The sequence below is a fragment of the Cricetulus griseus genome, unplaced genomic scaffold, assembly GCF_003668045.3.
Source record: "Cricetulus griseus strain 17A/GY unplaced genomic scaffold, alternate assembly CriGri-PICRH-1.0 unplaced_scaffold_1, whole genome shotgun sequence".
NCBI lineage: Eukaryota > Metazoa > Chordata > Mammalia > Rodentia > Cricetidae > Cricetulus > Cricetulus griseus.
The window spans coordinates 2631573-2646716 of NW_023276808.1; the positions used below are offsets into that span (position 1 = coordinate 2631573).

General features: G+C 44.8%; 2 protein-coding genes across 2 annotated transcripts in view; both read right to left on the reverse strand.

The window, feature by feature from the left end:
- Positions 1 to 6446, reverse strand: part of LOC113838579 (mothers against decapentaplegic homolog 1-like) — a 60382-nt gene extending 53936 nt beyond the window's left edge. Inside the window, 2 exon segments of the mRNA XM_035453514.1 lie at positions 4677 to 4847; positions 6277 to 6446. Of these exon segments, the coding sequence (XP_035309405.1) occupies positions 4677 to 4847; positions 6277 to 6446 (341 nt within the window).
- LOC113838584 (ephrin-B2-like) overlaps positions 1 to 15144 on the reverse strand; it is a 665634-nt gene that overhangs the window by 145079 nt on the left and 505411 nt on the right. The window lies entirely within an intron of this gene.

Consider the following 15144-nt stretch of genomic DNA (forward strand, 5'->3'; position numbering starts at 1 on the left):
CCATGTATTGAGGCCTCATCTGTGTGGATAGCAGATACAAACATTCCTGGATCTTTCTAGGTATACTGCCTCTGGAAACTTGGTTTACATCTCCAGCCAAGTTAGTATATTTTGTGCTTCTGTTTTTTTCTAGTGTACAGTTTCCCAGTGTGATTACAATGTTGACTTGTGAAGTAGGAAAACAAACAACTTTTTTTTTTGGTTTTTCCAGACAGGGTTTCTCTGTGGCTTTGGAGGCTTTCTTAGAAGTAGCTCTTGTAGAGCAGGTTGGTCTCTAACTCACAGACATCTGCCTGCCTCTGCCTCCAGAGTGCTGGTATTATAGGCTTGTGCCACCAACCCCCAGCTAAACAGACAAATTTCTAAGGAATTGGCTGGGCAGGGAAATATTGCCCCCCCCTTCTTATATCTGCAAGGATTCTAGGTTACTGCTTGAATTGCCTCTGGAAAATGTGCAAATATTTGTGGGTCTAGAGAAGCCGAGGCAAGCAGAACTAAGAGGTGGAGGACAGCCAAGGCTACAGAAACACCTTGTCTCTAACATAATATACCCAACTCCTCCAAATAAGTTTCCTCTGCCCTTATTTTAATCTGCAGTTTCACACATTCGCCAGTAGGTGGGAGTCTTGTTACAGTGACTGACTAAAATGTCCAGTGTTCAGATTTTTGTGGGGTTCCAGGGCAGCCTTGACTGTTACACAGAGAAAAGCAAAAGTCACACACAAAGTATTATCTCTCAAGTGCTGGATCACAGCTGTCCGACGGAACAAAAGTCCTGGTGGCCTCCATTCTGATGCTGCATTCATGCTCAGCACCCAATATCCAAGTACGGTTTTGTGAGTCAAAGTGCTGCCAGGCTACTGTGTATCATTTTGTTCAGATCTATTCCAAACAGCCTGTGGACAAACATGGGACTATCACTATGGACTACAAAGACAGCATCATGGTACCCTTCCTTTTAGCCTGTCTTCCTTCCTTCCTTCCTTCCTTCCCTCCTTCCTTCCTTCCTTCCTTTCTTCTTTCCTTCCTTCCTTGCTCCCTTCCTTTCTTTGTCAAGATTTATTTATTACTTATACAGTGTTCTGCCTACTTGACAGAAGAGGGTACCAGATTGAAATGTAGATGGATGTGAGCCACCATGCGGTTGCTGGGAATTGAACTCAGGACCCCTGGAATAGCAGTCAGTGCTCTTAACCTCTGAGCCATGTCATCAGCCACACAGCCTGTTTGTCAAATATTGTTTTCATTAGTTCTGTATGCAGTACTTCCTGCTCTTGCACAGGGCCAGAGTTTAGTTCCACATACTACCATTTTTAACTCAGGTCGAAGGGATCAGCTGTCCTTTTCTGGCCAATATCAGCTCAATGCATGTGGACACATACATACATACATACATACATACATACATACATACACACACACACACACACAAACACACACACACACACACACACACAGAGAGAGAGAGAGAGAGAGAGAGAGAGAGAGAGAGAGAGAGAATTAACCATTAATATTTCTATTGTTTGTTTGTTTGGGTTGTTTCCAACAGGGTTTGTATGTGTAACCTTGGATATCCTGGAACTCAATCTATAGACCAGGGTTGCATTGAACTCCTAGAGATCTGTCTGCCTCTGCCTCCCAAGTGCTGGGATTACAGGGTTGCAGCACCAATTCCCAGTCTGCTGCCAGTGTCCTTAACTACTGAGTCATCACTCTAGCCACAACAATACAAATCTCAAGGGCAAGGGCAATGGAGATAACCAAGGAGAAAGGCATTTTTGGCCATGTTTTGTACGAGGAGAGCATTGATCTCAAGGTGGCCTCAGACTTGTAGAAATACTGTCTGTCAGAGGTGAGAGATTGCTCTGCTTCATCTTAACTCAAGGTCAGAGAGTTCAAAACTGTCCTTGGTCTTCCAAGGTTAAAGTCATAAGGTCTAAGGCATGGCTACTATAGGATGTTTGATCTTAGTCTTGAATGTCTTACCTAAATAACTACAGACTTGGTCTGAGGTGTGGTTACTCTTGACCCTCAAGGCCCATAAGGACAAGTTGAGTCTCAGGTGTGGTTATCAAATATTTGGTTGATTAAAGTAGAAAGGATGTTTTTCCTTAATACAAGATAAAGAAGTCTTTTGCCATGTTCCCTTTTTGGTTGAGGTACTTAAGAATGTTGAAGAATAAACATGGGGAGTCCAGTATTCATAAACTGGATTGCCTTCTTGACTCTATCCTGTATGTCTTTTCTTAAGGATCTTTACCTGCCATTTCTCTATCCCCACCTCAGGTATGAACCTGAAAAGTTGGCTGGATCCCACTGAAGCCTAACATGGATTGATTATCACAACTGTGCAATTCAGAAACACAGGTAAATGCAAAAACTTAAACATTAAATGCAGTGTTGGAACTTACAGCTCTGGGGATGCTAGGAAAGCAGACACTCTACTGCCAAACCATCCTCCTAACTCACATTTTCAGGTAGGGCCTCACTAACTTTCCCAGGCTGGCCTTGAACCTGGGATTCTCTTACTTCAGCCTCCTGTGAAGCTGGAATCCAGCTAGGGGTTTTGTTTGTCTGTGTGCCTTTGCTCTTAATACTGTTTGTCATGGTGTTCTTTGGAGGCCCGATATCAACCTGTAGATGTTTCCTTTCCACCTACCAGGGTTCTGATGGTGAAGCCTGTCATCAAGCTTGGCAGTAGATGCTTTAACCTGCTAAGCCAACTCTCCAGCCCTTTAGTTTGGTTTTAGGATGAGTATTTTGCACACATGCATGACTGAACCTCATTTTGCAGTACCAATGGAGGTCACCAGGGGTGATTCGATCTCCCGAAACTGGAGTTAAATCCCATGGAACAGGTTGTGAGCTATAGAGTGGGATCTGGAAACTGGGACCTCTGCCAGAGCAACAAGTGCTCTGACCACAGAGTCACCTCTCCAGCCTCCTTACTCCCAATGTTCAGTTGCTTGTTGGAGACAGGGTCTCTCTGCTCCCTTGGCTGGTGTGGAATTGTTATGCCAAGTTCATGAGAACTCCAAAAGAGACCACCAAGGAGCTGAATCACTGATGCAAATGAATGCCACAGTTGTTATGGCGTTTTAAAGGAAACAGCAGCAAGAAGTGTGGTATGTGCCTTGGTTGTTCAGGATTGGTTAAGAGTATGTGACTTGGGCCAGGTGGTGGTGGCAGCAGCCTTGGCTGAAGTGGAATTCTTAGAGATCTACCTGCATCTGCCTTCCATGTGGTGGCATCAAACTTGTTCCCAACCACTCTGGGCTCCTTATTCCCAATCTTGAGTGTCTTTAGACATTAATAAATAAAAACCATAGGACACTCCTAGTTGTATTCTCATTTAAAGATGTAGATAGAATGGTGTGGAAAGCTAGTCCAGTGGGTAAATAACAGACTCAGAACTCTCAGATGACAGCTGATACAGGTTTCATCTAAAAGAACAAGAGAGGGCTCAGAGGTTGGAGCCCTGGCTGCTCTTCCAGAGGTCCTGAGTTCAATTCCCAACCACCACAGAGTGCCTCACAACCATCTATAAAAAGATTTGGTGCTCTCTACTTGTGTGCAGTCATACATGCAGGCAGAATACTGTGTACATAATAAATTAATATTTATAAAAATAAATTCCAGCACTCAGGAGGCAGAGGCAGGAAGATCGCTATGAGTTGGAGACCAGCCTGGTCTCCAAGAGCTAGTTCCTAGACAGCCTCCAATGCCACAGAGAAACCCTTCCTCGAGGGAAAAAAAAGCAAAAGAACAGGAAGTAAAGTTAAACTGAGCAGCACTGTTGTGAAGCAGGGTGAGTCTGAGAGTATAGCCAGTATAGTAACAGATAATAGAAACCTAATATCCCAATAGCAAGAGCTGGTGATATGGCTCAGTGGTTAAGACTGCTCTTCTAGAGGAGCCAAGTTTGGTTTAGTTGTTTCACAACATCCTGTAACTGATACTCCCGGGCATCTGATGCCATCTTCTGGCCTCTATGCACACTGCAAGCCCAGATGCACATACCCATAGATGAAAAGAAAATGCCCAAATTAATAAATGGTTATTCCCCAAGCAGTTTCTAAACACCCCCAAGGTTTGTCACGTGTGTGTGTGTGTGTGTGTGTGTGTGTGTGTGTGTGTGTGTGTGTGTGTGTGTGTTTATGTATGTGTATGTTTGTCTAATGGGGTGTTGCTTTTTGTAGGATGGGAGATTCTTTTCTATCTACACTAATGTGTGGAGTTATGGAAGCAAGTGGTTAGCATGGTGGCAGGAGCAGGAAATTGAGATACCACGTTTTCTTTCTTTCTTTTGATACATGGTTTCTCTTTGCAACATTTGGTGCCTGTCCTGAAGCTTGCTGTGTAGACCAGGCTGGCATGGAACTCACAGAGATCCTCCTGCCTCTGCCTCTCGAGTGCTGGGATTAAAGGCTCCAGCCATCACTCCCTGGCTCAGTTATGTTTATTTGTTTCCTGCCTTTAGAATGAAAATAACCATTGTTGTTTTCTGTGCTGTTTTTTGAAGTAGCGTCTCCCATATCCCACGCTGGCCTGATAGTAGCTATAAAGCTGAGGCTGGCCTTAAAATTTCTACTTAAGCAGCCAGTGTGAAGTGGTTCATGACTCCATTAGCATCCCCACGCTACTCCTGTCGCCCTCCTCCTAAGCAAAACACTCACCACAGCTTCTGGAGTCTGCAGGCCGGGTGCCTCAGGCCTTCCCCCAGCAGCCACAGACCGCTGTCTCCCAAGTCATTGAAGCACAGATCCAGTTCTCGGAGGCAAGTGTTGACTTGGAACACATGGGCCATCCCTGCATATGTGTCTGAGCCCAGCTGGCAAATGCCCAAGCTAGAGGAAGGGATGGCCAAGGTGAGTTTGTCCCATGCCTTTTTGTTAGGTCACCAGGGCTGGGCTTAATTGCCTAATTTGTATGCTGGGTGCAGGGCTATGGCCTTGCCCACCTTTGAGAAAGATAAGGGGAGAAGGCAGAGAGGAAGACAGGACAGAAGGCAAGGACCAGGCAGATCACATGGGCTGTAACTCCAGTTCTAGGCAATCTAAACTTGTTTATTGGACTCTGTGACTACCAGGCCTGTGCTTGGTCAAAAGCGTACATGCAGAACGGGCAATGGTGGTGCACACCTTTATTCCAAGCACTAGGGAGGCAGAAGCAGGCAGATCTCTGTGAGTTTGATACCAACCTGGTCTACAAGAGCTAGTTCCAGGACAGTCTCCACAGCCACAGAGAAACCCTATCTCAAAAAACAAACATAAACAAAACAAAACAAAAAAGCATACATGCAGGCAGAAAGCCACATATGTCAAATTTTGTAATTTAAAAAAGAGGAAAGGGGTTGGGCTGTGGTGGTGCACACATTTACCCCCTGCACTCAGGAGGCAGAGGCAGGGGGATATCTATGAGTTCAAGGCCAGCCTGGTCTACAAAGCAAGCTCCAGGACATCCAGGGTTGTTACACAGAGAAACCTTGATGGTTAATTGTTGCAGGAGCCCGTTGTGAGTAGTATATCCCTGGGCCAGTAGGGCTGGGCTATATAAAACCAGGTAGCATAGCAAGCCACAGGGAACCAGCCAGTAAGCAGCAAATTTCTGTGGTTTCTTTTCTGCTTCAGGCTTCTGCCTTGGTTTCCCTCAGTGAAGAGCTATATAACCTGTAGGATAAAATAAACTCCTGCTTCCTGAAGTCACCTTTGGTCATGTTGTTTATCACAGTAACAGAAAGCCAAGTAGAACAGAGGGTACACTTTGGTCAGTGGTATTTGTTCTGAGAGCTGAAAGATTAACCAATCTCCCCCAGAAAAAATCAAATGTGTGTGTGTGTGTGTGTGTGTGAGTGTGTGTGTGTGTGTGTGTGTGTATGTATGTATGTATGTATGTATGTATGTATATGAGTATGTATGTATGTATACAGTGTTCTGCTAGCATGTATCCCTGCAGGCCAGAATAGGGCACAAGATCTCATTATAAATGATTGTGAGCCATCATGTGGTCGCTGGGAATTGAACTCAGGACCTCTGGAAAAGCAGCCAGTGCTCTCAAACACTGAGCCGTCTCTCCAGCACCTCCGCTGGAAACTAAATGTACAGCAGAACAGAAGAGCCGTTTCAGTGGTGTCAGTGATGTGTGTGTAAAGACCCTGTGGCAGGAAAACTTGACAGCAAGATTCTGTAGCTAGAGCTGGTGAGGAAATTGGAGGTTCCACGGCCTCCATGGACAGAGAAGACAGGACAAGCATGCTGAATCAGGAACTGCACTCACCAGAGGGTCTGCAGTTTGCAGTCTGGGTGCCTGAGGCCCTCACACAGGAGAAGCACCCCAGGATCACCAAGGTTGTTTAGACCCTGTTCCAGCTCAGTCAGGTTCTGGTCCATGCTGAAGCTGGAGGCCAGATCTTCACAGGCAGCCTGGCTGAGGTGGCAGATCTTCATTCAGCCTGTGTAAAATCCAGCTGGTAAGCATGATGGGGGAATTTCCTGGGGACACAGAATCTATCCTCTGCCACTGTCTTCAGAGTTCAGTGTTCTCAGGAAGCTGTGTGGCCCACAGACCTGTGACATCCACCAGCACTTGGTAGACAGAGGCACGAGGATGTTCCATTAAACTTGCCTGGGTGTATAGTGAGGCTTTGGCTCAAAAAGCCAGGGGCTGTAGGTGTACCTCAGTTGTAGGGCTCTTGCCTGTTGCGTGCAAGGTCCTGAGTTTGATTCCCAGCACCCTCCCACCACCAAAAGAAAGCAAGTAGAACACAAAAGCAACAAAGTATTCAATGCCAGGTGATGGAGGTTCACACCTTTGAACCCAGCACTCAGGAGACAGAGGCAAGCAGATCTCTGTGCATACTAGGACATCCTGTGATACAGAGTGAATTCCAGAATATCCAGGGCTACACAGAGAAGCCCTATCTAAAAAAACAAACAAATGGACAAACAAAAAACACCTGTCCAAGATGCCAATAAGGTATTACACGTACTTGACTACATAAATATATACAGGATTTTCAAATTACACTAAAAAATTATTTTGTGGCCTGGAGTTGGTGGCGCACGCCTTTAATACCAGCACTTGGAGGGCAAAGGCAGGCAGATCTCTGTGAGTTCGAGGCCAGACTGGTCTCCAGAGCAAATGCCAGGATAGGCTCCAAAGCAAGAAACCCTGTCTCAAAAACCAAAAACAAAAAATTATTTTGTGTGAGGTGGGTATGCTGGCACTTGCCTTTAATCCTGGCACCAAGGAGGCAGAGGCAGGTGGATCTCTGTGAGTTGGAGGACAGCCTGGTCTACATATCAAATTCCAGGTTAGTTAGAGATATACGATGAGACCCTGTCTCAAAAATATTTTGTGGGCTATACCTGTGCACGTGCACAGCTGCAAGTGCTCCTCAGCACAGTGCCAACCCTCCAGCCCCTGTGGGTCTTTTCTAATTAATTCAGGAGCCCATTGTGGACATTGTTCCAGGACAGACAGCTTGCAAGAGTCTCTCCTTTCACAGTGTGGGCCCCAGGCACTAAACTCAGATTGTCAGGTACCTTTACCTGAGGAACCATCTCAGGAGCCCCTACATGTACTTTCTAGTAAGACTTTTAATTCTCTACAACAAACACGACTGGAATTTGTCTTAAGCCTTTAGTCCTAGCAATTGTGGTTATAATTGTGACGATCATGTTCTTCCTTCCTTAGTAATGAATAAGGTGTGCTTACTCTTGACCCTAAAGGCCCATAAGGAGAAGTTGAGTCTCAGCTGTGGTTATCAAATGTTTAGTGGATTAAGGTAGAAATTGTGTTTGTTCCTTATATATGAACTTCCTCAGGGGGTTGGACTTTGTCACCAGCCTTGATAGCCAGTGCCTTTATCTGCTGCATCGCCACCTTTTTTTACCCCTGCTATCAAATCAATCTCTCTCTCTCTCTCTCTCTCTCTCTCCTCTCTCTCTCTCTCTCTCTCTCTCTCTGCCTGTGTAGACCAGGTTGGGCTGGAACTCGTAGAGATCAGCCAGCCTCTGCCTCCCGAGTGCTGGGACTAAAGGCATGCACCACCAACACCTGGCCTCTTTTATCTAATTTTTAAAATTATTATTTTATCGGGTTGGAGAGATGGTTCCACTATCTAGAGCATGGGCACCTCTTGCAGAGGACCCAGGGTTCAATTCCCAATTCTCACATGGCAGCTCACAGCTGTTATGGGATATTAGTTGAATGTGTGTTACATTCTTTTATGTTGCATTTGTTTAACCCTGTGAAGCTGTGTTACTTTGCCTGCCCAACACACCTGACTGGTCTAATAAAGAGCTGAACTGTCAATAGCTAGGCAGGAGAGAGGGATAGACAGGGCTGGTGGGCAGAGAGAATAATTAGAAGAAGAGAGAAGGGAAAAGGGAAAGAAGAGAAAAGGGGGAGAGAGAACACCAGGGGACAGCCACACAGCCATCAAAAGAATAAGAAGGAAAGAAAGAAATAGAGAATAGAGAAAGGTAAAAACCCAGAGGCACAAGGTAGATGGGATGTTTTTAAAAAGTATTCATTTATTCTGTGTATAGCATTCTCCCTGTATATGTGCCAGCCCTGCATACTAGGAGGGGGCACTGGAACACATTACAGATGGTTGTGAGCCACCATGTGTTTGCTGGGAATTGATCTCAGTACTTCTCAGTAATAGCCAGTGCTCTTAACCTCTGAACCATTGTTCCAGGCCCTGTAGATTGAATAACTATGCACAACCATCTGAAATTCCAGTTCCAAAGGACCCAGCACCCTCACATAGACATACATTCAGGCAAAACACCAAAGCTCATGAAATAAAAAATACATAACATTTTAGCTGGGCGGTGGTGGCACACGACTTTAAACCCAGCACTTGGGAAGCAGAGGCAGCCAGATCTCCTTGAGTTTGAATCCAGCCTTTTCTACAGAGGTAGATCCAGGACAGCTAGGGCTACACAGAGAAATCCTGTTGGGGACCTCTTTAGGGTCTGCTGTTCTTCTCATAACTGAGGGTGACCCACATTGCCCTTAGGGTCCACTGTCTGTCTAGTGACTAGGTGTTTACTTCCTAGTTCCCTGCTTCTGCCTGGGCCTTTATGCAAGAATACAAATTATCCACCCATTGAGGGGGGATTGATGGCATGTACCGTGATCTGAGTAAATTTATACTGGGGCTGCTGTTAGTATATAAGCCTACTCCCCTTTGAAATAAACAGCCTTCTCATTCCAAGTGTGACCAGCTGTGCTGTCTTTATCTAATCCTCAGATTCCCTTGCCTGAACCCATGAGAAAGTTGTCAAGCTGGGTATTACGACAATTGGAGGTTCCACCAAGATTTGGGAAAGAAGGGGAGACACTGAAGGGTCACCTGGGAAGGCTTGCCAGCATTAAGGTAAGGATCGGGTGTATTGAAGATGGGTGCGGCTAGTTCTTGCTCTCTTATGGGGAACCAATTGGTCCAATTGTCCAATAAGCAGGGCACCAGTATTAAGTACAAGACAGCAACAGACTTTTTAAAAACTGTACATGAGGTCAGCCCTTGGTTTTTCATCTCTGGTGACCTTAGTGTTGTTGATGGGGAGCAGGTGAGGATAGACCTGCAAAGGGCATTACACAAAGATGGGCCGAATGCCATACCAACTGTTACTTTTTCTCTGTGCCCTCTTGTCAAAGAAACACTTCTTAGTAATATTGTGGAAGTGAAAAAGCAAGTTGAGGAAGCCAAGGCTGCCTTAGCAGAGGCTCAGAACCAAGAGTCTGTTAGGTCACTTCAAGCTTCTAATGACACTTCCTTTGGGTCCTCTCCCTCGTCTTCAGGGGATGAGACTAAAGAAAATGAAGAACTGGAAAGGTACATTAAATGAAAACATAAGCTAAAAAAAATTTCCCTTGAGCCTCGTCCTCCTGTTCGTAATTCTAGTGCTCTCTGGTTTCCTTCAGCCTTTCCTGAAAAGCAGAGAGCACAGTGATGTTCCCAATCATAGAGACAGTTGCCCTCCAAGGCCAGAATCAGAGAGAGCATTCCCCTCTTAATTATAAGGATATTAAACAGCTGAAAGAGGCAGTTATGGCTTACAGGCCTCATGTCCCTTTTACTCTGACCATTTTTGAATTATTTGTGGCCTTGAATTACACACCCAGGGATTGGCAACAATTATGTCCAGCTGTGCTGTCCAGGGGAGATTATTTGATTTGGAGAGGTGAATTCAAAGACCTTTTTAACCAACAACACAGTGCAAGATGCCTGCTGGTTTCCCTGAAAGGATTTCAGAAATGATTACTGGTACGGGAGCCTATGCAGACCTAGGTCAGCAAATTCTTTACAATCCAGCTGTATATGCACAGATGTCATCAGCTGCTGGCCTTGCTTGGAAAGCTTTACCTAACAAGGCCATAAGAGACCAATTTTCTAAGGTCCTACAGGGATCATCTGAATCCTACTATGACCTTGTGGACAGGCTCCTAGAATTTTAGGGCATATATTTGGGGATACTGATAATTTCATGTCTATAGTTAGACAGCTAGTTTTAAAAAATGCCAACAAGTATTGTAAAGAGACTTTACGACCTCACAAGACCAAAAGACTCAATGATTACATTGGTATTTGTAGAGATATAGATGGATACCACATTATGGGACAAGTTATTGCTTCTGCTATGCAGGGAAATGAGAAGGTCAGTGAGGGAGCCAGACCTAAGACATGTTTTGGATGTGGGCAAATGGGCCACTTAAAAAAAATATCCTGCTAAGGACTCTGCATCCCCTCATCCAGGTCTTTGTTCCTGCTGTAAAAAAGGGTATCATTGGGATAGTAAGTGCCGGTCAAAGACTGATATACAGGGTAACCCTCTGCCACCTCCGGGAAACTGGAATCAGGGTCCGATCCAGACCCATTACTCCCAGGTGAACAGAGAATTGAATACAACTGTTTCCTGTCCTATTCAGGTCCTACCCCAGAGGAACCCCTTTGTATCCAAGACCATATCAGAGGTACACCAGGAAGTGCAGGACTGGACCTCTGCACCTCCACCAGAGCAGTTTTGACTCCTCAGATGTGACCCCAAGCTTTGGGCACAGAGTCAAAGACCCTTTACCAACAGGCCCAATTGAATTGATTTTAGGAAGGACTAGCACACTGCTTCAAGGAGTTAGGGTCATTCCAGCAGTGAATTATTAAGATATTGAAGGAGAGATCAAAATTATGGTAGATGCTGGCAAGGGAGTCAAGGAGCTAGAATTGCTCAGTTAGTTCTGTTCCCTAAATTTGCAACTGATAACCCCTTCCTTAAGCCTGAGAGAGGAGAAGGTGGATTTGGTTCTACAGGATCCATGGCATTCTAGGTGTCCACTCTATAGAGTCCAGACCCTTGATGACCCTGACTATTGAGAGCCGGGCCCTTCAAGGGCTTTTGGACATGGGCACAGACAGGTCATTCATTTCCCTCAACCATTGGACCAAGGATTGGCCCCTGCAAGAATCAGATAGTAGCCTACAGAGTATAGGCATAGCTAAGACACCTGGTATAAGTTCCCATCTACTAACTTGCAAGGATGATGAGAGACACTCTGTTATATTTCAGCCCTTCATTTTGCCTCATATCTGCAACAATCTGTGGGTCAGAAATGTCCTAGAAGCCATGGGGGATGTACTGGCCATGCCTCCTGCACAGCATATGCTTAGAGAGCAGGGCCATTGCCCAGGAAAAGGGATTGGGAAGAATTTACAGGGAGAACCCCACCCCCGGTGCAGAGGGCTCCTGGAGACCAGAGAGGATTGGGACATTTTTATTGGGGGACATTGTTCTGCAGCCTTGTATACCTCCAATTCCTATCACCTGGAAAAATGATGAACCTGTTTGGGTAGAACAATGGCCCCTGTCTCAAGTAAAGTTGGAGGCTGCTCATGCCCTGCTCCAGGAATAACTCAGTGCCAGTCACATTGTCCCTTCTTATCTCTCCCTGGAATACCCCCATATATGTTCTTAAGAAAAAAATCAGGTAAATGGAGAGTATTGCAAGACTTGAGACAGGTTAATAAGACCATGATCTCATAGGTGCCACTCAGCCAGGCATGCCAGCTCCTGTGGCCAGCCCAAAACACTGGCACTTAATTGTGACAGATTTAAAGGATTTTTTCAATATTCCTCTACACCCTGCTGATTGTTAGGACTTTGCTTTCAGTGTTCCATCTTTAAATTTAAGAGAGCCTTATAAGATATATCAATGGGTGGTTTTGCCTCAAGGCATGGCTTATAGCCCTACCATGTGTCAAGTTTATGTTTCTCAAGCTATAGAGACAATCAGACAAAAACATCCTCAATTATATATGATTCATTATGTAGATGATTTAATTTTGGCAGCTCCAAAAGAAAAGATTTTACTATCTGCTCCTGGGAACTTCAGAACACCTTAGGATTGGCTGGCTTACAAATAGCACATAAGAAGGTACAAACAGAATTTCCATATCATTATCTAGGGTGTGCCCTCAAAAGATTAATCTTTGGCTGACAACCTTCAAACTTTAAATGGTTTTCAGAGGCTTCTGGTGATATTAATTGGATCAGACCTAGTTTAATAATTAGTACTGGGCAACTTAAACCTCTCTTTAATATATTACGAGGTGATTCATATCCCTACTCTCTTCAAGTCCTTAATACTTTTGGATGGAACTGCATCCATTGGATTGAAAAGGCCTTAGAAGGAGCACATATGGATTATATAGATTACGCCCAGTCTTTAAAATGTTTAGTGTTTTGTTCTGCTCATTCTCCTACAGGAGTATTTTGGCAAGAGAGTCCTAATCTTTGGCTTCATTCTCAGGCCTCCCCATCTAATCAGTGGTGTCCTATCCCCAAGCTATAATTGCACTCTGCTTTGCAAACTTTTGTTAAGAAGCCATATCAGGTTGTTACACCTTTGTCCTGTCAACAAATAGGGTGGCTACAAAATATTACTTACGATTTGGCCATTTTTCTCTCTCCTACCCAGAGTTATTTTGATAATCATTACCCATCCAATAATCTGGTTTCCTTTTGTAAGATACATCCTTTGATTTTCCCAAAGATTATAGTCTCTCAGCCTATTTCTAAGGGTTTGCAAGGTGGTTTTTCAAACGGGTAGCTGTAGTTGTATCTTATCCTTTCATTAAGACTGCCAGAATTGCTGCAGCTTCTGCACAAATGGCCAAAATTTTAGCCTTGGCCATGGCTCTACAACTCTTCCTCAGGGAAGCACTAAACATCTATACTGATATTCAATATGTAGCTCAAATTGTCCAACCCTTGGAGATGCCTGCCTATGTTGCCACTGTCTCCACAGTACAAGAGAGTTTGTTACAGATACAGGGTCTGCCTTGGCAATGGAGCAAATCTGTACTTTTGGGACATCTTAGGGCCCATACCCATTTGCCAGGACTTCTCAGTGAAAGAAATCACATGGCCAACAGGTACACTCAAATCATTGCAGTTTCACAAGGAGCTCACTGGAGCAGAATACTTACATAAGCGCTTTCATCTCAGCACAGGGTCCTTACGATTTCATACTGGGATAACCAAGGAACCAGTTGTTTAAATAGTTAAATTTGCCCTCTTCGTGTGGAATTTCTTCCTGTGCCTCACTTCGGAGTTAATCCCAGAGGACTGCCCAACCACGCATGGCAGATGGATGTAACATATATGCTATCTGTTGGTAAATTGCAATTTGTCCATGTTTCTGTAGATACTTTTTCCAGACTAATAATTGCCTCTGCCCATTCTGGTGAAAATTTTAAGAGATGTTAAAAGTCACTGTCTACAGGCTTTTGCCTACATGGGGGTCCCAAAACAAATTAAGACTGATCATGGCACTGCTTATGTCAGCAGAGGTTTCAGTCAAGATTTTGAAATTACCCCCCAAACTGGTATTCCTTACAACCCCCAAGGACAGGCTATTGTGGAACATGCCTAGGACACTATTTAGTTTACGTAAAGAAGGGGGACCTTGAAGATCACCTTTGCTCCCCTATCTCTATCACCACTTATTTTCTATCTTAAATTTTTTAATTGTGGATGATTCTTGTAACTCCTTAGCAGACCATCATTGGCGGTCCACTGCACAGAAGAGACCACTGGTTAATTGGAGAGAACTTCCCTCCGGCCTTTGGAAAGGGCTAGATCCAGTTTTGGTGTTAGCCTGGGGTTCTGTTAGTGTTTCCCACAGGATAGGGAGTCCCCAATTTGGGTTCCTGAGTGTTGTGTTCACCTGGTTCCTGCTGAAATGCCTCAGCCATCTCATGACTCACTGGGTGTTGGGACCCTGTCCTCACAGAGTCTCTCTGACTTGTTTTCCAGCATAACCACAGGTACCTTCTGTTTTTCTGATCTCCCCCAATAGGATCCTGATGTGAATCCTTTGTTTTGGGATTTTTGTAAGTTTGTATACAAGGCTGCTCCACAATAAAAGTGAGGAACATTCTCTCAGAAACTGAACCAGGCATCTTGTGGTTCATCCAACTCTCCAGGCTTTTGAACAATACTCGGACTTAGTGGTGGCCAAGGGAGAACACAAGTGGAGTTTCCACAGAGATCAGTAAAGAGAGAGGACCCTGAGAGATCACCCTCAAAAGGCTGCTAAGCAAGTAAGGAGTTGTGAGGGTAGATTGCAAAAGGTACTAGAAAATAGGTACCTCAACTCCTAAGAGAGTTGGGTTGTAAAGGCAATGGAAAAGGGGTGCCTCAACTCCTAAGATAGTTGGATTGGAGTAGAGATCACAGTCAATCACACAGATAAAGTTTAAAGAGACAAGGCACTGGTAAGATTTCCTTTTAACTTTTGGTTAAGTAATAATGCTAAGAAAATTATTTAAGAAATACAGGAAATCCTCCACTGAGGAATCCTCCTCCCTTGAGCTGCACACCAGCAGCCAGCTGACCCAGCAGCCTGAGCCATTGTCCACTCAAACCAGCTGTGGGCTCCAGTCAGCCAGCAATGATGTGGTGTGCAAAGGCTGGCTGGAGAAATCACCTCCTGAGAAAAAGTTGGAGCGCTATGCTTGGAAGAAACGCTGGTTCATCCTCCGGAGTGGTCAGATGACTGGTGATCCAGATGTTCTAGAATACTATAAGAATGAGCACTCCAAGAAACCCCTGCGGGTCATCAACCTAAACTTCT